This window comes from Somniosus microcephalus, chromosome 5 (assembly GCF_052327205.1).
Source record: "Somniosus microcephalus isolate GS21.2 chromosome 5, FLI_Smic_1.0, whole genome shotgun sequence".
NCBI lineage: Eukaryota > Metazoa > Chordata > Chondrichthyes > Squaliformes > Somniosidae > Somniosus > Somniosus microcephalus.
This window is the reverse complement of record NC_140991.1, coordinates 164,902,766-164,928,451: the sequence shown is the minus strand read 5'-3', so window position 1 is coordinate 164,928,451 and position 25,686 is coordinate 164,902,766. Positions and strand designations below refer to the sequence as shown.

Sequence of the window (25,686 nt, the reverse complement as noted above, 5' to 3'; positions counted from 1 at the left end):
CTGTAAACTGACTTATTCATCAATATTTTTAGATAATCTGCTTCCAAATAGGGACATGGTTTACCCACACGTAATTAGAAGCAACATTACTTGGTTATCCTGTTTGTTGTGCTAATGGTATGTGTAAATGAGATTGTGTTGAGTGATCAGACTCCTTGAGGCAGATTGCTAATGTTTCATCATTCGAGAAGCATTTAATTCATCCCTCCAAGTCATTTTAAAGTTCCTTCTTCTGTAAACAAAGACAACTGTTTGTCTTTTTTGGTCAATTAGGCAAGCCAAATGAAAGGATCAGCACTTTCAGTGCTCCAATTACACTACACCAAACAGTGTGATATGAGGTTAATTTTAAAAGGAGATAGCTACAGTTATACAGTCGTTTGCATTGCTGTTGAGTGGGGGAAACCAGAGGTACCTCCGGAAACTGAAATGGATGTGTGGAACTCTGCTCACTGGTCAATGACTGGGTGAATTTGGACTGAGAGGAACTCGCTGTTACTTTTTACAGTCAGAAGTAATATACACTTAGCTGCCTGAGTTCTTTCTAGATCTGATAAGAAGTCAGGAGTGCATCAATAAACAACATTAAGGGCCAGATTTTCATTGGGCTGTGAGGCGGGCTTTCAGGCGTGCGGGGGGCAAAAATCCTGAATTCGGGGGTCCCGACACCATCCCGCCCAAAACCCGCCTCCACGTAAGTTTCAAGGGAGGCGGGTACCCGCCCCGCACTGGGACCCGCCGACCCGAGGCGGGAAGGGATTAGTGCCAATTAACTGCCTGTTAACAGTTAGTTAACAGGCAGTTTTTAGCCTAATCCCTATTTTGAGGGGTGTCGTGTGGGATTCCCGACAGCTCCAAACCACGCCAGGTTAGAGCAGGCAGGCCGTCGGGTTGAAGGACTTGGAGGGGTCGCGATGTCAGTGTTCAGGTGAGTGATGGGTGCATGAGTGCAAAGGTAAGTGTGTTTGGTGTGTCTGAAGTGTGTAAAGAAGTTTTACTTACCTGTACTTACCGTAACAGCCTTTCTTCCTCTAGGCTGCGGGAGTCCATCACTCAGCCAGAACTGAAAGCTGAACGGCTGCGATCTGTCAAAAGTGACAGCCTTCAGCTTTCAGTGTTGGTGACAGTTCTAACTGAGTCTGCATAGAAGGACTCAGGTTAGAAGTCAGACTGTCAGTGTTTGACAGCTTCAAACAGCTGTGAGACACTGATATTTCATCTGTCAAAAACTCACCTGTTGCCGGGTGGCCCTTAATTGGCCTGCTGAGCCCGCTGGGCGGGCTCAACAAGGTCAATCAAGGGAAAATTGCGTCGATTGGCCGGACGTCGATGGAGGCGGGACTAAAACCCGAAAGTTGTAGTCCCGCCTCCTTCCCGACAGCTTAAGGAAAATCCAGCCCTAAGAGTTGGATATTACCTTTTCCAAATGGTGGTCTTCACTCCACCATTGGTGCCCGTGCCTTCAGCTGTCTAAGCCCTAAGCTCTGGAATTCACTCCCTTAACGTCTTTGCCTCGCTACCTCCTTAAAACCTACCTTTTTGACCAAGCTTTAGGTCACCTGTCCTAACATCTCCCTATGTGGCTTGGTTTAAAATTTTGCTTGAGAACAGTCCTGTGAAGCGCTTTGGGACGCTTTGCTATGTTAAAGGTACTATATAAATGCAAGTTGTTGTTGGTCTGCTAGCAGTGGTCTGCAAATATCACTGCGTTATGTCACCCATGTGCCATGTAATTGGGGCATAAAATGCTAATTTGTCAATACATTGATTTAAAAGAGTATATATAAAATAATACAACTTAATTGCTAAAGTCTTACCCATTTACATTTTGTTTTGTGAAAAGAAGGGATAAAAGTAAATTTTGAATGTGTCTATCTGAATTACCACTTTAGACTAAGTGGCAAAGAACACTGAGCTTGTGTTGAGTCACTGTACTTCTTGAACACACTGGAGAGATTGCTGCCCCTCCATTGGATGTAAATATACAACTAATTACAAATAATTGCAGGGAGACTTCATAAACCACACTATGAAGTTGGCTTTGAGCAGTTTTGTGGTCAGGTTGATTGTTGATGACTACAGATGGTGTACTTGAGTAAAATGTGATTCGGCAGCACTGATGAGGGGATACTGCACATTCTATTTGAGAGGATGACTCTTATCTAAGAAGGAATTGTAAGAACATAAGAAATAAGAGCAGGAGTAGCCCATACGGCCCCTCGAACCTGCTTCGCCATTCAATAAGATCATGGCTGACCATCGACCTCAACTCCACTTTCCCGCCCGATCTCCATATCCCTTGATTCCCCTAGAGTCCAATAATCTATCTATCTCAGCCTTGAATATACTCAAAGACTCAGCATTCACGGCCCTCTGGGGCAGAGAATTCCAAAGATTCACAACCCTCTGAGTGAAGAAATTCCTCCTCATCTCAGTCCTAAATGGCCTACCCCTTATCCTGAGACCATGCCCCCCTAGTTCTAGATACTCCAGCCAGGGGAAACAACCTCTCAGCATCTACCCTGTCAATCCCCTTCAGAATCTTGTATGTTTCAATGAGATCCCCTCTCATTCTTCTAAACTCCAGAGAGTATAGGCCCATTCTACACAATCTCTCAACGTAGGACAGCCCTCTCATCCCAGGAATCAATCTAGTGAACCTTTGTTGCACTGCCTCCAAGGCAAGTATATCCTTCCCTAGATAAGGAGACCAAAACTGTGCACAGTTCTCCAGGTGTGGTCTCACCAAAGCCCTGTAGAATTGTAGCAAGACTTCCTTACTTTTATACTGCAAACCCCTTGCAATAAAGGCCAACATGCTATTTGCCTTCCTTATTGCTTGCTGTATCTGCATGCTAGCTTTCTGCGTTTCTTGCATGAGGACACCCAAATCTCTCTCAACACCAACATTTGAAAGTTTCTCACCATTTAAAAAATATTCTGTTTTTCTATTCTTCCTACCAAAGTGAATAACCTCTCATTTCCCTACATTATACTCCATCTGCCACCTTACTGCCCACTCACTGAGTCTATCTATACCCCTTTGCAGACTCTTTGGGCTCGATTTTCATTGAGCCGTGGAGGCGGGCTTGGAGGCATGTGGGGGGTTAAAATTGCAAAAACTGGCGGGCGGGATCCCCCCGCCTGGTTCCCGACTCGAAGCAATTTTAACTCAGTCGTGTTTGATGGTCCCGACTCCATCCCGCATCCAACAGGCGGGACTGGTCGTTAAGGCCCTTAACAAACACTAAATGGCCTCTATAATCCTATTTTGAAAGGCCCTTGTGAATTTAACCCTTTTTCCACATGAAACACGCCTGGTGGGAACAACGAATGTGAAACCTGGCGGGAGCACTATTGGATTGCTGACTATCAACTGTAGGTCAACCATTAAAGAGGAGATTTGATCAGCCATGATTTGCAGGTGGCAGGACTTAGTGGTATCAGGTCTGGGGCAACTTTTAGAAGGCTTAACCACACCTGTGGAAGGTTGGAGCCTCACCCATCTCCAGTGTGACCTCCTGGGAAACCGCTCTCGCCACCTTCAGTCAGCACTTCCTCAACAGAGGCATATACCAGAAGCATGAGAGCCATTTATTTCCTTCCCATCTGGGCATTAGAGGAGCTCGAGCACCAGCCGCGGCAGCAGCAGAACCAGGAACAACAGCAGCAACAGCAACAGCAGCAGCGGAGCAGGAGCGCCAGGCTGCTGCTCACCCACCTGAAGCTGCACAGGCCAGAAAGGGCCAGCGCCTGGAAGTGGCTGGAGAGCACCTTGCTGCACATCAGGGGGGCCATGGAGACCCATATCTGCAATGGCAGTCCTACTCAGAAGGACTTTTATGAAGGTCTCGTTTCTCTGTTCAGTAGATGCCCATCACTCCTCAAGAGATGTCATTCTATTCTGAATAATGGCAATGTTTTCCATACCCTGGCGACTAAGCTCCTCCATGGCCGTAGCCATCCTCTCCTCTACAGTAGCAATCCTTTCCACGGATGTAGCCATCCTTTCCGTGGTGATGCGTTCATGCGCCAATGACTCCACAAAGGCTCTGCTCATGTTTGCTATGGATTCCTCCATTCGCTCCACACTCGCAGCGACCCTAGAGACAAAACCTGCCAGAGACTCCTGCATCTGTGCCTGGAGTTCCATCACTTCTGATCTTATGGATGGACCCAGAGGCAGAGGGTCGGCATGCTGCTGAGCCGAGCTGGCAGAGCCCTGCGCCCTCCGACTAGGACTCTCCACTGCTGTCCCTGTCTCCACAATCTGCTGATGCTCACTTGTGAGCTGTGATACACCAGGTGACAACACTACTCTATGTCCCGAAAGTCCCACCGAGGTGTGAGTGTCTGCGCTGGTGCTGGGTGCGCTGAATTCTGCTGACGCTGCGCCCTCAGAGGTTGCAGCTTCCTCTGAGGAGTCTGGCTGCTCAGCCTCTTCTTCCTGGCTAGGGGGGACGGATGCTTGTGATGGCCCTGTGGGGGAGTAAAGGAAAGAGTCAGAGATGTGATGCAAAGGCTACATGCACATAGCTTTTTGCAGATGCTCATAAGTCCATCTGTTACAGCTTCACAATCATTATCAGCGACTCATGCAATGTCAAAGAGAGAGATGGGAAACTTTTCTGTCACCAGCTTGCTGTGTTACACCCGCCTGTCCGTCCCCCACGCGCAAATCATCCTCTATTCCCATAATTTCCAGGATGGCCTCCTCCTAGGGGGTCAGGTGGGCTATTGAGGCTGTCCCTCCTCCTGTCCTGGCTCACTCTCTTTTGTTGTGAGCTCTCTTCCTGCAATGAGGGAGACAAGTGGAGGTTGAGTGAGAATGAAGGAGTGAGTGTAGAGATTGCATAGCATAGATACTTAGAAGGAGACAAAGATGGAGTGAGGTTGCAAGACCAAGGGCCCTCCCTGTGTGTTGTCAGTTGTGTTCAAAGCATCAGAGTGATAGGGAGTGTGAGGGCTGCATGGTCGAATAGTTATGTGAATTTGAGCATAGAGAGAGAGGGAATGTGCAAGGGTGCATGGATGTCAGTGTCAAGTGGGATGTGGAGGAAGAGATTGCTGAAGCTGAGTGCTGGTGAGGAAAGGCAATGGGGATCAGATTGAGGGTGATGGAAAATTCATACTCACTTTTCCAGTGCGCTGAAGGTCATGAAATCTTTTCCTGCACTGTATCCAGGTTCTGCGGGTGACTCCCAAGGAGTTGACCTCCTCAGCCACCTGCATCCACACTGCCTTGGTCTGAGTGGGAGGCCTCTTCCTCCCTGATGAAGGGAAGAGCACCTCCCTGTTGGCCCTAGCCCCATCCACCAATGCCTGCAGTGCCACCTCGTCAAAGCAAGGAGCTGATCTGGCCCTCCCGCTTGTCATATTTGCTGCAGCTCCCTCACACTGCACAGACAAGAAGCAAGGCTTGCTGTGGATCTTAAATGCAGCAGCAATGATGACGTCATCGGAGGGGACTTTCAGTCATGAAAAACCCCTTTGCAAAGGCTTCCCACACATTGGAAATCAATTGGCCAATTGAGTTAAAATTGCATCAATTTCCCACATCCATTTAGATTCGTGTGGGAAACACGAAATTCGGATAACACAGATAGCACCTGAGTTAAAATCACCCCCTTTGTGTTCTCCTCATAGCTTACTGTCCCACCTAGCTTTGTATCGTCAGCAAACTTGGATACATTATACTCGGTCCCTTCATCTAGGTCATTAATAAAGATTGTAAATAGCTGAGGCCCCAACACTGACCCTTGCGGCACCCCACTTGTTACAGCCTGCCAACCAGAAAAAGATCTGTTTATCTCTACTCTCTGTTTTCTGTCCATTAACCAATCCTCTATCCATGCTACTATATTACCCCCAACCCCATCTTGTGTAATAACCTTTCATGTGGCACCTTATCGAATGCCTTTTGGAAATCCAAATATACTACATCCACTGGTTTCCCCTGTATCTACCTTGCTAGTTATATTCTCAAAAAACTCTAATAAATTTGTCAAATACGATTTCCCTTTCATAAAACCATGTTGACTCTGTCTAATCATGTTATGATTTTCTAAGTGCCGTGATACCACTTCCTTAACAGTGGATTCCAGCATTTTCCTGACGACTGATGTCAGGCTAACTGGCCTGTAGTTCCCTGTTTTTTCTCCCCCTCCTTTTTTGAATAGCGGTGTTATATTTGCGACCTTCCAATCCGCTGGGACCATTCTAGAATCTAGGGAATTCTGGAAGCTCAAAACCAATGCATCCACTATCTCTTCAGCCACCTCTTTTGGAACCGTAGGATGTAGGCAGTCAGGTTCAGGGGATTTGTCGGCTTTTAGTCCCATTAGTTTCTCTAGTACTTTTTCTCTACTTATATTAATTACATGAAGTTCCTCACCCTCATTAGACCCTTGGTTCCCCACCATTTTTGGTATGCTTTTTGAGTCTTCTACTGTGAAGACAGATGCAAAATATTTGTTTAACGCTTCTGCCATTTCCTTATTCCCCATAATAATTTCTCCTGTCTCAGCCTCTAAGGGACCAATGTTTACTTTTGCTACTCTTTTCCTTTTTACATACTTGTAGAAACTCTTACAATCTGCTTTTATATTTCTTGTTAGTTTTCTCTCATTCTATTTTTTCCCTTTTTTCAATTTTTTGGTCAACCTTTGCTGGTTCCTGAAACTCTCCCAATCCTCAGGCTTACTATTATTCTTTGCAACATTATAAGCTTCTTCTTTCAATCTAATTAACTTCTTTAGTTAGTCACGGTTGGATCACTTTTCCCGTAAACCAGTTGCACACTGATGAGTTAGAGTGACATTGTGAGGGATGTAAGTGAAGTATAACCTCCTGAACCTTATTATGCCTTACTGCTGGTAATGTATTCAGAAGTACTTACTGTTTTACAACTTAAATGTTAGTCTAAATGTCGTAATGCTCCCAGCCTCCCTACACCTGGAAAATTGTACAATACTTGAGACTTTGATCAGGAGGTCAGGTATTTGTGACAGGGTACTGGGTACTGAGTTTGGATGATCAGCCATGATCTCATTGAATGGCGGAGCAGACTAGAGGGGCCGAATGGCCTACTCCTGCTCCTATCTTCTATGTTTCTATGTTAATCTTTCAAGTAAGTTTTTATGGCAAAAATATATGTAATGGTTCCCAAAAGAAGCAATGCTGTGTTTTCAATAAAGTTTGTCTTAAGATTGTTATGGAGCTTTTCCAGTAAGTATTCCTTAATTTCTTATGTTTACAGTGAATTATATCTATTTTGTGCTAAATGTACTGTCTTTCAAATAAGTTAATTGCTATTTTGTGTATAATCAAAATCATGAGTTGCCTGTGTATGCTTTATTTTGACATTTTTAGAGTCTGCAGTTCCAATTATCTCTTCTTTCTCTGCCAACAGGTGGATGTGCTGAAGTGGTCACTGAGTAAAGAAAGCCACTGTCTTCAGGCTGTCTCCTCAGGCCTGTACTATAACTTTATTTATATAAATGTGAGTATGAGGTATGTTTTCAAAATGTTTACATTGAAAACTCCCTTTATATCACACTGGTGGAGAATAACTGTGAAAGAAGCAGCAATTCATGCTTTTTCAAGATTTCTAAGTTGCATTCTTTTATTTGACTCTGGCATTTTAAAAATGGAAGCCATGGCTCCTGCTTCTGTCAAGTAGAGCCTGTAGGCAAAAGCAAATGTGCACCTCTGACTGGGAACATTACTTATTAATTACAGATTTAAACTAGTTTCTGTCTGTTGGTTTCTCGAAGGGATGTCTCTATGTGTGCACGTGTAGAAGATGGGGTTTCCAATCCTTCTGGATTGACCTGGAATCTCTTAGAACTGAGGATTAATCTCCCAGGCACTGCTGCTAGTAGCCCAGGACATAAGTACTTAGTATTGATGGTTTGTGCCTCCACAGCTGCACTGTGCACTGCTATTGGTGGATAATTTTAGCAATAGCTGCTCAACATTCCCTCAGCTGCCGAACGTCACCTCTATGCTGTGTGTCCACACTCTTCCAACAGTCAACTGACCGGGGTCACCTCCTTCTATAGAATTTGCAGGTTCTGTATCACCTGCAGTTATCTTGCAAGAGGTAGTCTCCCCCAGTCTCAGACTTTAACACCATATTATTAAATGCATTCATTCTGCACTCATTGAGTTCAAAAATGATTGCAAAACTGCATCCTAACGTTCCTGTTTCAGGTCGAGCGATTTATATCGCGTGGCTGCCGACTGGGACATATCCTCCCTGTAATTGTAACAGTACCATCATAAATATTGCAGCTGTAATAAATACATATAACCTCGCTGTTGAAATCTTGCAGGTTTTTGAATTATTTAGAATGCAATGCAGTCGGCAAGAGTCAGCCTGTTCCTGTGGATATTTTGCTTAGCTTCCGGCTAAGAGAAAAACATGAATCTTAAGAGTTGGTGACTTTAACTATGCAGTTGGAACCCCAGAAGAACTTCCACGAGGAGCAGCATTCATGTAGTATGTGCCTAAAGCCTTGTTTCTGTTGAGTGGAAGGGGCTGAACATCGAGTCTCTACACCAATTTTATTTCTTTGCCCTGCAGGCAGTGCCTTGTGTGGGGAACAAGCCAAGCACAGCAAGGGAAGGAAGGGGAATTGTCAGCATTGCTCTGGGGTGGGCTGGTACACTTCCTGCTGCACAAAAGCAGCAACAACTTTCATTTATACAGCATGGTATTACAGGTTGAGCGTCCCAAATTCGGAGTTCCGGAATCCGGGACGATTGGTGGCAGGGGTCCGGAATCCGTAAAATGTTCCGGAATCCGGACACGCTGAGGGAGGCTTACCAAAAGCGCAACCTGGGCCCAGGCATTTCCGGACTCGGCACGTGTTTCTGATGTCTGAAGTCCGGAAATATCGCAACCTGGGCTCGGGCGTTTCTGGACTTCGGACATCAGAAACACGTTCTGAAGTCCAGAAAAACCCAAAAACCGGCTCGGCCTTGGTCCTGAGGTTGCCAGATTCGGGACGTTCTACCTGTATGGTAAACGTCCCAGAGCATTTAGCAGAGGGCTAAGGGCCTTCCAGTGCTGGTAGAATTAGAGAGATGAGGAAAATCATAAATAGGCAGAAACTGGTCATCGTTGTGCCCGTTTTCCATCCAGAAAACTATCAGTTTTGCAGAGCTATGCCCTGCGCCCCAAGGACGCCTGAAAAATATCTAATGCCACATTGGCCTCGGATGATTTATAGGGTGGCTGCCTAAAGCCGGCGTTGGGCTACTTGGCTACTTGCATATGCTAATGAGTGGCCAAACAGTGAGAAATTGGGCTGCTCCTCCGTTTTGATTTTCCAGCGGATGCGACCTGTCAAGTGGCTGCCACCAAAACTAAGTTTAATTATTTTTTTTATTGCTCCTCCCGGCTCCACAGCAATGATCACAGCCTTACTCCCGCTGTCCTCTGGTTCCCTCCACTGTTCCTGAGGGGCGCTGCCAGCAAGGCAAGTGACCCAAAATTGTTTGTCTGAAATGGATGAGCTGCCTGTGGAGGCACGACACATTATTTAAATAAGGCTCATGGCCCAATTTCTGCAGGCCCTGGGCCTCCTGGTTCGGGCTTGCACTGGCTGGAAGAGGTAAGTTGTGTTACCCCTGCCAAAGATTAATCAAACTTTGTTACAAACTTGTGACAAACAGATTATCTTAGGCCTCAGTTTTAAAAGACATAGCTGGCAATCAGGAATGGGAACTGTGGCTGATTTTTCCCCTCTCTAACACAGGGTGCTGAGGCTAATTGTAGCGTCCCTACTGCCACCATGTTGAGATGAGCAATCTTGGCACAGAGTGGTGACCAAACTTTTGACCATCCTGGTCTGGCTTCTTCTTCTTATCGTGTCCACGGACAGTCTTTACATAGCCCAGCCAGAACTGGACACATTTTTGCGCCTTGTTGTTGGATTCGGCAAGATCTGCAACAGTGCAGGGTTCCTCTAATGATGGGCATTGCAGGAGATGTTGCATAGTCTGTGCCTCAGTTCGACATTCACAAGTTGTCGGGCTGGTTGAATATCCCCATTTGCTTAGTGACACCTTTGAGCAACCTACACTGGTCCTAATTCTGTTAAGGCACTTCCAGATTGCCCAGTTGCAATTAGCTCCTGGGGGAAGGCTTTCATCAGGTAAAATTTCCATCGCTGGGGGTTGTTCAAGACTGGCGAGCCGGTCTTTCCACAAGGCAATGCGGGCTTCAGATGAGGTTGATTGTAATGGAACAACACTGTTCATGAAGCTCTTCCTTGACTTTAGGCGGCTGGGTGTAGGTGTATGACAATGCAGAGGGTGCCTCTCATCTGATGTTTGACGGAGTCGCTCTTTCTTGCTGGCTACCATTCTTGCTTTTAGTTTACGGGAATTTAATTAAACCTTTACCTTCAATGGGGTAGTTCTGGAGGTGGTCAAGTGACCAATGGTCATATGATTGGCTGTCATGTGACCAAATGGAATGTGATCAGATGTTACATGATGTTACATCATGTGATCGAACTTCCAGGAATACGTCCAACCAGAGTTGGCAACTTTAGTAGCAGGGTGAGGCAAATACACTGATCCTGTCTGGATTAAAGCTGCTAGCTTCAAAGAACAGCCTGCCTGTGTTTATATTAAGGATCTGTCTGCAAGCATATAATTATGAGGAAAAAAATGATTTGATTCATTGCTCAATATATGTAGCTTACTACTGTGAGGAAGAGATTGATCTGTAATATCTATTCTCTTAGGGGGGTCTCAAAAATAGCAAAGTTAACTTGTGACATGAAGATCTTGAGATAGCTGCTCATCTTCAGTTCATTTCAGATCAATTGTATTTTCAGATTATTGCAGTGAGACATATCTCCGTGAGCATCCAGGCACTATTCTATATTGTATTTGGTATAACTCAAGTTATAAAAAGGGTAGGTGGTTAGCCCTGAAGCCTGCTACATCCCATTCAATACACATATAAGATTAAATTTCATGTCATAAAAGGCATGGGCCTGCTTATAATAATTTCCTTTTGCAATAAGCACAAGTAGAGAGTGTAAGGAAATGGTCCAAATTTTAACTAACATAATGTTACATAGATGTTGTTATTGAACATGTGCGTAAAATATTATAAAAGCAGAAACTACTGGTTTATTAGCACCTGAAGAGAGAGAAAATAGATTGATGTTTCAGATAGAGGCCTTTTATCAGAACTGAGTAGGGAAGATGGGTAAGCACCTTTATGGAACTGACTAATAAAAGTGGGGAGGGTAGATAGCTGCTCCCTTGGATAAAGGTTAATATGCTAACCACAAGTACAAAGAGGCAGTTAGTAGATTTAAGTCTGAGAATGGACTTCTTTAAATGCAAAGTGGGGAGAGGGAGGGTGGAGGAGGGGAGAGAGACATAGAAACATAGAAGATAGGAGCAGGAGTAGGCCATTCGGCCCCTTGAGCCTGTTCTGCCATTTAATGAGATCATGGCTGATCATCCAAATTCAGTACCCTGTCCCTGCTTTCTCCCCATACCCCTTGATCCCTTTAGCCTTAAGAAATATATCTAACTCCTTGAATATATTTAATAAGCCCTTGCACTTTGTGCCTCCCTCCCGTCTTGGTGCTCCTCCTCCTCCTCTGGTGGTCCTCCAATGTCTGCTGGCAGTGGCTGAGTCCTGAGGATAGCCTGGTTGTGCAGCATGCAGCACACTACAACGAAATGGGAGACTCGCTCAGGCGAGTACTGAAGGGCTCCCCCGGAATGGTCCAGACAGCGGAACCGTTGCTTTAGCATGCCGATTGTGTGCTCAATGATGTTCCTGGTCGCTTGATGGCTGTCATTGTATCGCTCTTCAGCAGGGGTGCTGGGCGCACGGAGCGGGGTCATCAGCCAGGTGCACAAAGGATAGCCCTTGTCCCCGAGAAGCCAGCCTCCTGGGTGAGCCAGGGCTTCGAAAAGGTCTGCCAAAGAAGTCTGGCGCAAGATGAAGGCGTCATGGCTGCTGCCTGGAAAGCGGGCATTGACAGCTAGTATCAGCTGCCTGTGGTCACGCACCAACTGCACGTTCAACTAATGGAACCCCTTCCGGTTGCAGTAATCCTTGGTATTCTCTAGAGGCGCCAGCAAAGCCACATGCGTGCAGTCAATGGCGCCCTGGACCATGGGGAAGCCCGCTATTCTTGCAAATCCCATTGCACGCTCCTGCTGCTTGTCCAGGGTCATGGGGAAGGAAATGTACTGACATCTCCTTTTGAAGAGTGCATTCCTGACTTGGCGGATGCGGCAATGCACCGCGAACTAGGAGGCATTGGCAATGTCCCCAGTAGCGGATTGGAAGGAGCCGGTGGCATAGAAGTTCAGAGCCACTGCCACCGACAGAGACGTCCTGCTCCTCAGCTGAGACTGCAGATCTCTCTGAAGCAGGTGGCAGATCTCAGTGACCACCTCCCTTCTGAATCGAAGCCTCCGAATACACTGCTCCTCAGACATGTTGAGGTATGAGAACTGCTGGCGGTATACCCTGGGAGGGTAAGGCCTCCTGTGCCGACGCCTGTTGGCCCTCCTCCGTCTGGCCATGATTGGCACTCTCGGCATCTCTGAGCCCTCTCAATGCAATGGAGAAACCCAACGTTTCCACCCATTGCAGCCCCCATTATATGTGGCCACTCAAGGCAATGGCACTGAAAAATCAATCCAACTGCAAAGCTCTGGGCTGAAGCCAGAAGTACCTGTGCGAGCGCTGACTCAATGCAGAAAGCTCTCTCCCTTTGTCTCTCTGCAAATCTCTCTCTCTCTCTCACACAGAAGGAGTGGTCCAAAATGGCTACCACAAAGAAGGCAGGAAGAGCCCCCTTTAAATAGCACCCCCCCAGCCCCACAGCGACTGGGAACCGTTCCACTCAACCAGTCGCTGGGAGCGCCAGGCGGAAAGAAGGGGGGGCGCCACTGAAGTTCCGGTTCAGGGCGCACCAAGGGCATTGCAGCATGAAATGACGTCAGGATCTGTGCACGCAGCTGAGCGGGCGTTGCGGTTTTGCACCGCTGCTAAATGTCCACTCAAGTTCATGAGAGGCGCAGATTGCGCTGCGCCCGGATGCTAGCCGCTTCGCGCCCCACTTATCACCCTCTTAAGGTGCTAGCGGCTGGCGCTACCAACTGAATTTCTAGGCCTCGGTGTTTTAAGCGAGCCTCAGTTCTGCTGCTCTTGGATTTTTTCCTTCATATTTGCCAAGGTTTTACCATAATTTCTTCAAGGATAGGGGCACTTGATCCCTACCTTTGTGAGCAATCCCTCCTCCAATCCCTTCCACCCTCACAGCCATGATTATCCCAGTAGCCACCATGGCTGTCCTGGTGCCTGCTATCGCAGTACAGCTGGGGCATTCTAGAATATTTGCATGGGTTCCTCAAGTTATGCGCTCGAGCTTCTCCTGTTGTAACAACTCGCACTACCACGGCTGTAATCGAGATGGCCAAGGTGCACCCTGGCAGTGCCTGAGTCACCCCTTCCTCTTGCTGCCATGGTCATCCCATTGGGAAATGTTATTGTGGTTCCCCCCTCCCCCTCCCCCTCCCCCCATAGGTTATGGACACTGAATCTCTCAGAAACAGGAGTTTCCTTTTGATTGTAGTGTATAAATTTAAATGGTGCTGTTACTTTTTAATGCAATGCACATTTTGTTTTACTTTGATAAACTTCTATCTATATATGAAAACCTATACCTTGCCAACTCCTTCTTTGTCCTGACATCCCCTTCCGTGCCATCCTGTCCCCTTCCTGCTCCTGTACATCCCCAATTCAACCTTATCTGTCTTCATCCCCTTCTTTCTTTCCCCCTTCTCCTATTCTCCCCTTTCCTACATTTTCACATTTCTGACATTATAAGAGTGACTACACTTCAAAAGCACTTCATTGACTGTAAAGCACTTTGGGACGTCCTGAGGTCCTGAACGGCACTAGGTAATTGCAAGATCTTTCCTCATCCCCTCCACTTTTCCTCTCCCTCCACTCCTCCTTTGCCCCTCCTGCTCCCCCCCCCAAGTTTGCAGATGACACAAAGCTGGGTGGGCGTGTGTGCTGTGAGGAGGATGCAGAGAAACTCCAGTATGAATTGGACAGGTTGGGTGATTGGGCAGATGCATGGCAGATGCAGTATAATGTGGATAATGCGAGGTTATCCACTTTGGTGGCAAAAACAGGAAGGCAGATCTGAATGGCAATAGATTGGGAGAAGGGGAAGTGCAACGAGACCTGGGTGTCCTTGTGCACCAGTCCCTGAAGGTAAGCATGCAGGTGCAGCAGGCGGTTAAGAAGGCAAATGATATGTTGGCCTTCATAGCGAGAGGGTTTGAGTACAGGAACAAGGATGTCTTGCTGCAGTTGTACAGGGCCTTGGTGAGACCACATCTTGAGTATTGTGTGCAGTTTTGGTCGCCTTATCTGAGGAAGGTTATTCTTGCCATGGAAGGAGTTCAGCGAAGATTCACCAGGCTGATACCTGGGATGGCAGGAATGACGTACGAGGAGAGATTGGGTCGATTGGGCTTATCCTCGCTGGAGTTTAGAAGAATGAGAGGTGATCTCATTGAAACTTATAAAATTCTGGCAGGACTGGACAGACTAGATGCAGGGAGGATGTTCCCGATGGTCGGGGAATCCAGAACCAGGGGTCACAGTCTAAGGATAAGGGGTAGGCCACTTAGGACAGAAATGAGGAGGAATTTCTTCACCCAGAGAGTGGTGAACCTGTGGAATTCTCTACCACAGAAGGCAGTAGAGGCCAATTCATTAAATATATTCAAGAAGGAGTTGGATATATTTCTTAAGGCTAAAGGGATCAAGGGGTATGAGGAGAAAGCAGGGACCGGGTACTGAACTTGGATGATCAGCCATGATCGCATTGAATGGCGGAGCAGGCTCGAGGGGCCGAATGGCCTACTCCTGCTCCTATCTTCTATGTTTCTAATTTCAATGGCCTCACACGAGTCAGTGAATGCATCTTCAAATGTCATATCCAACTAACTGCAACATAAGCCTCAGACATTGCTCAATGCACCACACCCCCACCACTCATCTACCAATAATCTCTATCAATCAGGACTCATACCTAACATTCATAGCTTCACCTCACCCTCAGACACTTGGCACTGTTGCAAGCCTCACAGCCACATCTCACTTGTACACACTGCCAGCTATTCAACCATGACAGCCACATCACCCAAACAGATTGCATGACAATCACTGAAACACTTCATCTCGCTTGCAGGACAAGGTGGCGCACAACCGGAAGCAGCAGGAGCTAAATGGCAGAGGACAGGTGCGCATGCATGTCCTAACTCCCTTGGAGGAGAGGGTGCTGGCCATTATTGGGGCTGAAACCATAGAAGATGATGATATCTGTTGTGTCCGTGTATAATAAGACACAGACTGCAGGAGAACGGTACAACAGGTGTTTACTCAACGTGGCTCACACGGGAACTGATCTGTACAGATTACTACTCAGTGCTATATACAGGTGTGGTCACTGCCGGTACTGCAGTATACATGAGCTGTAAAAGATAGTTCCCCCCTTAAAGGTATATACATTACAATATCCTCATCCCTAATCCTCCTCCTCACATCCCACTACCCCCTCATCCCACAATCGCTTCTGATTTACAAGCTGCAGATGGTGTAAGCATGCACCTCTTGTTTTCCACCCCCACTCCTCTCACCACAACCTTACCATTGTGCCTTTTTCTTTTCAGATACCCCAAAACTGCAACCTGGCCTGGATGTGGTGGAAGAGAAACAAGACATTGATGATGAAGGCACACCGTCACCTGATTTCACATTCCCAGCCCCAGCCACCAGCTCAGATACTGACACTGCGTGTAATTTAGAGATAGGTTAGAGGCATAATCTGCATGTGATGAGACACCAGGCAAGGGGCCAGGGTAGCGCAGGTGCCAGCTCGCCGGAAAGCAACGTCGCACATGTGTTCTGCTGCAGAGAACTCAGATAAGCACTTCGATGGGGCAGGCTACAGAAGAAGGCTGATGGGTATGTACAATGAAATGCTTGGTGCATTGGGAAGCCTGCCAGAAAGCTTGTTGTCACTGTCAAGGAGCATTGAGGAGTCCGGCACAAACTTCGCACAGTAATTTGCGCGGAGCTTGGAGTCTATCCTTTCCAGCATGGCACTTGTTGACCCAACCATGATGCAGCGTCTGATGGCCGATGTCTCAGCTTCCATTGCAGCACAAGCAGCTGTCACCCAACATCTCAAGGCTGCAGTAGAAGCTTAGACTAGTGCCATCATGGCTCAGGATTCCAATGTTCAAGGGGCTTGAGGGTGTCGCAGCAGTCCAGCAATCTGTCCTCCAACAGATTGCTAGGGATGCTGAGGTGCCGCCCCTGGGCAGTGGCAGTGGCTCCATGGAGCACGAACTTGCTGCCTCTCTCAGGATGACCGCATTTATCCTCCCACCACTGCCACTCCACCAGTGCCCCTGCTGTTGCCCGTCAGCCAGCCAGCCCAGACTGCTGCCACCCATGCCAAGATGGTGCAGTCTGCAGCCGGACCATCTAGGCCCAGAGCTGCTAGAGGTCGTCCTCCAGGGCCATGCTGCAGCCACTGGGGTAGCATTGCGTAGGAGCACTAGGACAGGCAAAAGTAAACAGAAAGGAGGCACTATGGTAAATCAGAAGGGCAATTAGTTTATGCATGTATACAATGTGGCATGATTTGATTGATAAATTTGGTTTGGAATGTTTATTATGTGGAGCTTTTATTTTTGCACTGTGGCCAAGCAGACGCTGTGACGGTCAGTGACAGAGGGAATGTGGGACTGTTGGTGAATGTGGGATTGGGTTTACCGTCAATGTTCTCTTTAAGCCACTTGGTCGCGCAGCGCTCTGCAGCTCCCGTGCACCGGAAAAACTGCGCATGCATGGTACTTTGAATGGGCCGCGCACCCAAAAAAATTAAAGGGAACATTGGGTGCAGTTACCAGTATTGCACTCTGATGAGTTCTTCATGGATAGCACGGCCAGAAACGGGCTGTCTAGGTTGTCTCCACCCTTCCAATTCCTCCTCCTCCTCCTCCTCCTCCTCCTCAGCTGCTCGCTGTATAGCTGGTGGCAAGGGCTGTGCTCTCATGATGGCGAGGTTGTGCAGTATGCAGCAGACTACCACAAATCTTGGCACCCGCTCTGTCGTGTACTGTAGGGCTCGTCCAGAGCGGTCCAGGCAGCAGAAGTGTTGTTTCAACACGCCAATGGTCTGCACTACTACATTTCGTGTGGCAACATTGCTTTCATTGTATACATGCTGCACACGTGTGCGTGGGTTGAACATCAGAGTCATCAGCTATGTCATCAGCCAGCGGATACCCTTGTCGCCCAGTAGCCACCCTCTGGTTTGTCGTGGTGGCTCAACTGCAGCTGGCACAGCGGACTGCCACAGCATGAAGGCAACATGACTGCTGCCAAGATACCAGGCATTGACCTGTATGATTTGCTGCCTATGGCTGCACACCAGCTGGACGTTGAGAGAGCGGAATCCCTTTCGGTTCCAGTACATGGCGGAGTTGACATGCAGCACCTGCAAATCGATATGCGTGCAGTCAATGGCACTCTGCATCATGGGGAAGCCTCCAATCCTAGCAAAGTTGCGTGCTCACTCTGCCTGCTGCTCTCCAGCAAGAGAGAATGAAATGTAAAATAACAACAGAAAATGCTGGAAAAACTCAGCAGGTCAGGCAACATCCGTGGACAGAAATTTGAGTTGACGTTTCGGGTCGAACCCTTCTTCAAAACTGGAAAGAAAAGATAGATCGGAGGCAGGGCTGCAATTTTTTCAGCACTTTCTGTTATTTCGGTTTTCCAACATCTGCAGTATTTTGCTATCGAGAATGAAATGTAGTCAGCTCCCTTTGAGTAGAGCGCCTCAGTGACCTCCCTTACGCAGCAGTGGACAGCAAACTGCGAGATGTTGCAAATATCTCCAGCTCCAGCTTGGAAGAAGCCAGATGCATAAAAGTTCATCGCCATGGTGACTTTCACAGCCACTGGCAATGTGGTCCTCGCCTTGCTCTGAGGTTGCAATTGTGTCTGCAGCAGGTGGCAGATTTCAGTGAGGATGTCCTTACTGAAGCGCAGACGTCTCACACATGGTTCCTCACTGAGGTTCAGGCAGGAGAGTTGCTCCCTGAACACCCTGGGCGGATATGGCCTCCTGCTGAGAGCCCTTCATCCCCTCCTCCTCCTTCCGCTTCTAGCAGCTTGTCCTGCTCTGTATGGCCTCTGTTCATTCTCCACGTCATTGTGTATTCCAAGCAGGATTCCTACAAGTGCAATGATGTCTGGCAGCAAGTGGTTTCTGCAGAAGCCTTCACCCCACAAGTAGAGCATTTTGGAGCTCTAAGGGCACTTGTAGCGCCCAAAACACAGATGCTACGGATCCTAATTTTGAGCCGAATAGGTCTACAGGTGGCAGCTGCCATTCTCTCTTGAATCACCAGAAAATGGGTTAAAATACCAATTACGTTGTGATATTTGTTTCGATAAGTTACGTAACTTAGACTTGGCAGCATAATGGTAGCAAAGCAGAAAAATGTAATTGTAGTAAAAAGAATTTGGCAAACTAATTCATAACCACATACCTGTTTTCCTCATCATTGGTTCTTGGAGACAGAAAGTTTGCAGCTATTGTTTGAAATATTTGAGAATAGGATTACATAACTAGCTCCTCACACTGCTCGCTGCTGACTTCAAAAGTAATCAAAAATGAATAATCTCTGAACTCAGCTGAGATTAAAGCAGACTGGGATTGCTACAGTTAGCCAGGTTCAGATTGTATCTTGAATAATGCGCATGGCTTTAGGAATGATTCCAAACCAGACACAGATTGAATCCAGTTTGCTTTGAAATGGTGAATCATAAAATTTTACAACACAGAAGGAGGCCATTCATTTGGCCTATTGCGCCTGAGCTGGCTATCTGAAATAGCTAACCACTTAGTCCCATTCCTTTGCCCTTTACCCCATAGCCTTTTAATTTTTTTTCAAATTTTTATCAATTTCCCTATTAAATATCCTTACTGATTATGGAATTTGCTTCCAGAGCTATTTCTGGTATGGCATTTAATGTATTAACATGCCCTCTGCGTAAAAGAAAATTCTCCTAACCTCTCCCTTTATTTTTTTGATTATATTAAATTTATGTTCTGATTAGCTAACCCATAGAAATAGTTTTTCCTTATTTGCTTTAACAAAACCCTTCATAATATGTCTATCAGGAATGTAGCATTTTTATTCTTTTATCTTTGCCAACCTTAGTGTGAAGGTAGCCTGCAAGGATGTTTCTTTTGCAATCAAGACTACTCTTGCACCAGCCATGCACAGAAGGGAAGTGCAGATACAACAAGGCCCGTACAGCTGCCAGGATCATTATAGAGTATGCCATTGGTATCCTGAACCAGTGCTTCAGATACCTCAATGGATTAGGGAGGGCCATGCAGTACACACTTGCCCTGCCACAATTTCCCAAAGTTATCACTGCCTTCTGCATAACTTTACGATACAAAAAGACGTACTGAAGAAAGGGAGGAGAGGCCACCAGCCGGCCGCCCATGCCCGGAGCAAAGAGGCCAAAGCTAATTTGAGGCCCGGGCCTCATTTAAGTAGAACCGATAAACTGCCCACCCCAAATGGGTGTCCTGATACTGCTCGCTCGATTCAGGCAGGCACAGCAAGGTAAATCCTGGGAGAGGGATCATGATTTTGGAGGGAGGGAAGCCCTCAGCGGCCAGATTATTTTGTGGCGCCCAGCAGAGACTAGGCTTTTCTGAGGGTCTATGAAGTGTAGGTTTTGCAGAAAGACTGTTAAGATGGCTTTATCTTCCATGACCAGTCAGGGATTTTGTGGGAGGACATAGAGTAATTGTGGGATGCAAGTTTGAGTGAGTGAGACAGAGTGAGTGCGTCTGGTACTGAGGAGACACAGGGGCCTAGAAATTCGGTTTTGGCGCAGCGAGGGCTTTAGCGCCGGAAGTTAGTGCCGGCGCTAAGTCCCCCTGCGCGCGCCAAAAATTCAGTAGCGCCGCGCCCAAACGGCTGCTGGCGCTACTGAGGGGTCTCAGCGCCTCAAAACTGGCGCCACGCGCCGCATTGCGGCGCTATTCCGGCGCTGCGGCGCCCGCTGCGGTGCGGCAGGCTCGGGAAGTGCAGGCCTCCTCCTTCCGTTAAGGAGGAGCTGCCTGCACCCGGCCGCGGCCCGCGATAATCTTTTTAAAAATGAGCCCGGCACCTCGGACAAGTGCCGGGCTTGCTTCTGTTCCGGGGGGGGGGGGCGGGGGGAAGTCCGGGGAGGGAGCTGCGGCCAGGCGGCCGGCGGGAAAGCGGCCGGCCGCCGCGGGGCCTTTAATGCGCCGGCGCAAAGTTCTGTAAGGCACCTCTGCCAGAACGTTGCTTGCGGCTGCCACGGGCGAGGCGGCCGCAACTCAATTTCCGAGTTCGGGCGGGTTACCATGGCAACCGGGACGCTGCGCACACCGATGACGTCATCGGTGCCGGCACAGCGCTACCGGCCTAACGCCGATTTAGGGCCCCTGTCAATTTCTAACCTGGCCATAACTTCGGCGCTAGGCCCTCTAGCGCCTCAAAAGCGGCGCTAAGGCCAGTGAATTTCTAGGCCCTGGTGTGTTCATAATTTTCTGATAAATTTTTGTTTGTACTTTGGAACTAGTTTGAAAAGCAGGTCTGCGTGCCCTAGTGTTGTAATACCCACCCTACCAAATGAGCAGAGCAGATTGCACAACTGCAGCAGAACACAAAGGAAGTTGGCTGTGGTTGTTGGAGGTCATTCATCTCAATCACATGACATCGCTGCAGGAGTTCCTCAGGGCAGTGTCCTAGGCCCAACCATCTTCAGCTGTTTCATCAATGACCTTCCCTCCATCATAAGGTCAGAAGTGGGGATGTTCGCTGATGATTGCACACTGTTCAGCACCATTCGAGACTCGTCAGATACTGACACAGTCCGTGTCCATATGCAGCAAGACCTGGACAACATTCAGACTTGGGCTGACAAGTGGCAAGTAACATTCGCACCACACAAGTGCCAGGCAATGACCATCTCCAACAAGCGAGACTCTAACCATCTCCCCTTGACATTCAATGGCATTACCATCGCTGAATCCCCCCACTATCAACATCCTGGGGGTTACCATTGATCAGAAACTGAACTGGACCAGCTATATAAATACTGTGGCTACAAGAGCAGGCCAGAGGCTGGGAATTCTGCGGCGAGTGTCTCACCTCCTGACTCCCCAAAGCCTTTCCACCATCTACAAGGCACAAGTCAGGAGTGTGATGGAATACTCGCCACTTGCCTGGATGAGTGCAGCTCCAACAACACTCAAGAAGCTCGACACCATTTAGGATAAAGCAGCCCGCTTGATTGGCACTCCATCCACCACCTTCAACATTCACTCTCTCCACCACCGGCGCACTGTGGCTGCAGTGTGTACCATCTACAAGATGCACTGCAGCAACTTGCCAAAGCTCCTTCAACAGCACCTTCCAAACCCGCGACCTCTACCACTTAGAAGGACAAGGGCAGCAGACTCATGGGAACATCACCACCTACAAGTTCCCCTCCAAGCCACACACCATCCTGACTTGGAACTGTATCGCCGATCCTTCACTGTCGCTGTGCCAAAATCCTGGAACTCCCTTCCTAACAGCATTGTGGGTGAACCTACACCATATGGACTGCAGCGGTTCAAGAAGGCGGCTCACCACCATCTTCTCAAGGGCAATTAGGGATGGGCACTAAATGCAGGCCTAGCCAGCGACGCCCACATCCCATCAATGAATAAAAAAAAAACAACCAGTGTGTCAGTATTTACTGGTGCCTGACAGGCCTCTGTGGACAGGTTGACCACTTAAAATACTGCTAGATGTGGCAAGGGGGGCTTTTTGCTTCTGACCCCTTTTGTGTGGACATCACAGAAAGAGGCGTGACTGGTGGGATGATGTTATTTTCTGGAAATCCCTCCAGTTCTCCCTCGGTCGCCCACAACACTTTGTACAACTGCATGAAGCAGGCATACTAGTATCCTGGTGAAAGTGGGGCCCACTGGAATTTAAAAAGTTGGTTTCCCTATGTCAATAGATTGCAGAGCTTTTGGTCCTGGGAACTGAGGTGGAGTTAGGGGTGATTCCCTGGGGAGGGCAGGAGTTCTACCCACCTCAAAAGGCCTCCCAGAATAATTTACAAGATGTTATGTACAGGTCACTGTATTACCTCAGTTGGTTGGGGAATACGTTCAAATATCTAGCCTGTAATTATCAGTGAAATTAATACTAATGACTACTTCATCTCTGCTGTTTTCAGTTAATCTGGAATACGATTTCAGCAAAGTATTGTCAATGTTTTCATGTGTGATTATCAGAATGCCAAATGCTTCATTTTACCTCCTGTTTTATTGCTTTTGACAGGTTTGCCTTTCATTCAGTGTATTGTTTCTTGTCTTGAACAGGTCAACAACTTCGATTTACCTCAGGAAATTGTGCAGCTGGTGGAGTCAATTGAAATTGTTAAACTTTCAGCTTCGTATCCCGTGGTTGTGACTGTGGTAGGTACATAAAGGCACGCGTACTGTATTCCCTGTAGAAACTTGCCTGATTTATTTACCTTTAAGCTGTTGAATTCACTCTTCGAGAAATTTTAAACAACTGAGTAGCATTGTTCCCCCTGAAGTGCACGGCCACGTGGTTGCACACCGACCGTGAGGTCCCACGCAGGGCACTCACCAGCTCCTGCTGCTGGAAGAGATACTGCGTATGCACGGCCGCGCAGCAAATCTAAGTGCATGAAAAACAAATTAGAGGGAACATTGCTGAATAGCATCTTAAGGAATTGAATACACGTTTTAAGATATTTGGGCTAAATTCGGGGGCCTTACGCCACCTGTTACCAGCAGAAAATAGCGAAAAGCGGGCAGCCGTCGCTCTTTCGCCAGCTGGTGGCAAGTCCCGCTGTATCCTCCATTTTCCCAGGCCCGGCAGCGCTGCCAGTAAGATCCATCGCACGGCAAATTAAAATGAGGGAGCGGTGACATCAGTCAGCGTGCAACGCTGGCTTAACGTCACCACGGCGAACTTGGACCTTTGCACTGAGTCCTAAGCTCGCCAGGTAAACCTTGCGCGTGGCAGACTGACAGAGGCGCTGTCAGCAGCTCTTAAAGGGATACACACATCTTTCAGATAAGTTTGCATTTAAGCTTTTGAATTTTTTTTTGGATTTTACTGAAGTAGTGATTTGCTGCAATAGATGTTCAAAGTTTTTAAGTGTGTAGGGAGTGCTGCTAGATGCTTGTAAGGCCTCGGATGGTAAAGTAAGGCCTCTTGGAAGACAGTAAATGCTGCAAATACTCAGTAGGTCAGGCAACATCTGTGGAGAGAGATATAGGCCCCGATTTTCCCGGAGCTGTCGGGCGGGGTTTCAGGCGGGCGGGGGCTGAAAATCGCAGAAATTGGGGGTCGCGACCCCTCCCCCCGCCCGATTCCTCGCCCCGCCTGACTTTCGCCCCGGTGTTTCAGCGCGACCCGAATCAGCCCCGCCCACAGCCGGCGGGACTGGTCGGCGGGAGCCTAATGATCAATAATTGGCAGTTGTAATCCAATTTTAAGGGGTCCTTGCAATTTTCAGCCGTTCCCCACGTAAACCACGCCTGGTGGGAACACCGCCGATGAAACCTGGCGTGAACAATGTTGGCTTGCTTACTTTCAGCTGCAGGTCAATCAGGAATGAAGAGATTGAATCAGACAGCATTGGTAGGCTGCAGGACCTTGTTGCTCCAGGCTTGGGGCAACTTGTTGAAGGCTTAGGCACAGTTGTGGAAGGTTGGAGCCTCACACACTTCTCCAGTGTGAGCTCCTGGGAAGCCCCTCTCACCACCTTCACTCAGCGCTTCCTCAACGGAGGCATCTGCCAGAAGCATGGGAGGCCTTTTGTTCCTTCCCTTCTTGGCATTAGAGGATCTCCAACAGCAGAGGAGGCTGGAGCAAATTCAGCAACAACAGCAGCACCAGCAGGAGCGACAGGCTGCGGCTCAGCCACCTGAGGCAGCACAGGCCAGAAGGGGCCAGCGCATGGAAGGCCGTCGGCACAGGAGATACCCCCCAAACAGCGTCAGGGTGAGCTACCTCAACATGACTGAGCAGCAGTGCCAAAGGCGGCTGCGACTTTCGCGAGAGGTAGTGACTGACATCTGCGCAATGCTCCAGCAGGGCCTGGAGCCCAGAGCACCAGGTCGACACTCCTTACTCGTGGCCATCAAAGTCACCACCGCACTCAACTTTTATGCCTCAGGCTCCTTCCACGGATCAGCAGCAGATATCAGCGGCATCTCCCAGGCGGCCGCACACACTTGCATCAAACGGGTAACCGATGCCCTCTTTGCCCTCGCGCACAATCACATCCATTTCACCAGGGATCGCGCAAATGTGAGGGCACGAGCGCTTGGATTAGCTCAGCTGGCAGACTTTCCAAGGGTGCACGGCGTGATTGACTGCACACATGTGGCCCTTAGGGCACCCCACCGCAATCCAGGAGTTTTTGTCAACCGCAAGGGCTTCCACTCCCTTAACGTTCAGCTGGTGTGTGACCACAAGAAGGTGATTTTGCATGTTTGTGCCAAGTACCCTGGCAGCTGCCATGACTCCTTCATACTGCGCCAGTCTACTGTGCCTCCGCTATTCAGTCTGCCAAACGAACTTCAGGGATGGCTACTTGGAGACAAGGGATATCCCCTGCGGTCTTGGCTAATGACGCCGTTGAGGAGACCAGCCAACGAAGCTGAGGAGCGCTACAACTCCAGCCACATTTCCACCAGATGCATTATCGAGCAAGCCATCGGATTGCTACAGATGCGCTTCAGATGCCTCGATAGATCAGGTGGAGCCCTACAGTACTCATCAGCCAGGGTCTCCAAAATCATCATGGTATGCTGTGTGCTTCACAACATGGCACAGCGTCGTGGCTTGACAATTCCGCAGGACCAAGAGGCTCCTCACAGAGCCGCCTCGGATGAGGATGATGCTGAGGATGATGCTGAGGAGGAGGAGGAGGAGGAGGAGGAGTAGGAATAGGAGGAGGACGGAAACGAGCATCCTGCAGAGGCCCGTCAACCAGCGGCACCAGTGCGCGAGAACATTGCTGGGCAGAATGCAAGGAACGCACTCATCCTGGCTAGATTTGCGTAGCCTGGTACATCAGACACTGTAGCATCGCTGCTTCTTAGCTGACCATGGACAGTGGCCCATGCCTGCGCTTTTCTACCTATTTGACCAGCTTGCTGACATCTGCAAGTAATCCTAAGGCCTCAATGTGATATCCCCATTCGCCAAATGACAGACGCCATAACTGCAGCAGTTGCCACCAGATTTTTAATGTACAGGAAACTGATGGCATTAAAACTATATACAAGACTTTTCACCCAAGTGACTACCCTTGTGATTAGTGGTGCTTTATTTTTCTCTTACGCGTGCTCCTATGTAGTGCTACCCCTGTGGCTTCAGCAGATGTGGAGGCCCCTTGCTCACTTTCCTGCTGCTCCTGTCTCGACACCTTTGGCGGGCGTCCTCTGGGGTGGCGAGCCTGTGAGGGCTCGCCAGCAGTCTGCTGCTCCTGCGGCT

At 48.4% G+C, this 25,686-nt stretch overlaps 1 protein-coding gene across 1 annotated transcript in view; it reads left to right on the top strand.

Moving 5' to 3' along the window:
• Window positions 1-6,933: 6,933 nt before the first annotated feature.
• LOC147117419 (D-ribitol-5-phosphate cytidylyltransferase-like) overlaps window positions 6,934-25,686 on the top strand; it is a 343,293-nt gene continuing 324,540 nt past the window's right edge. The window contains exons 1-3 of the mRNA XM_085989367.1: window positions 6,934-7,011; window positions 7,412-7,501; window positions 22,527-22,622. Coding sequence (XP_085845493.1) covers window positions 6,934-7,011; window positions 7,412-7,501; window positions 22,527-22,622 — 264 coding nt within the window. The remainder of the gene's footprint in view (window positions 7,012-7,411; window positions 7,502-22,526; window positions 22,623-25,686) is intronic.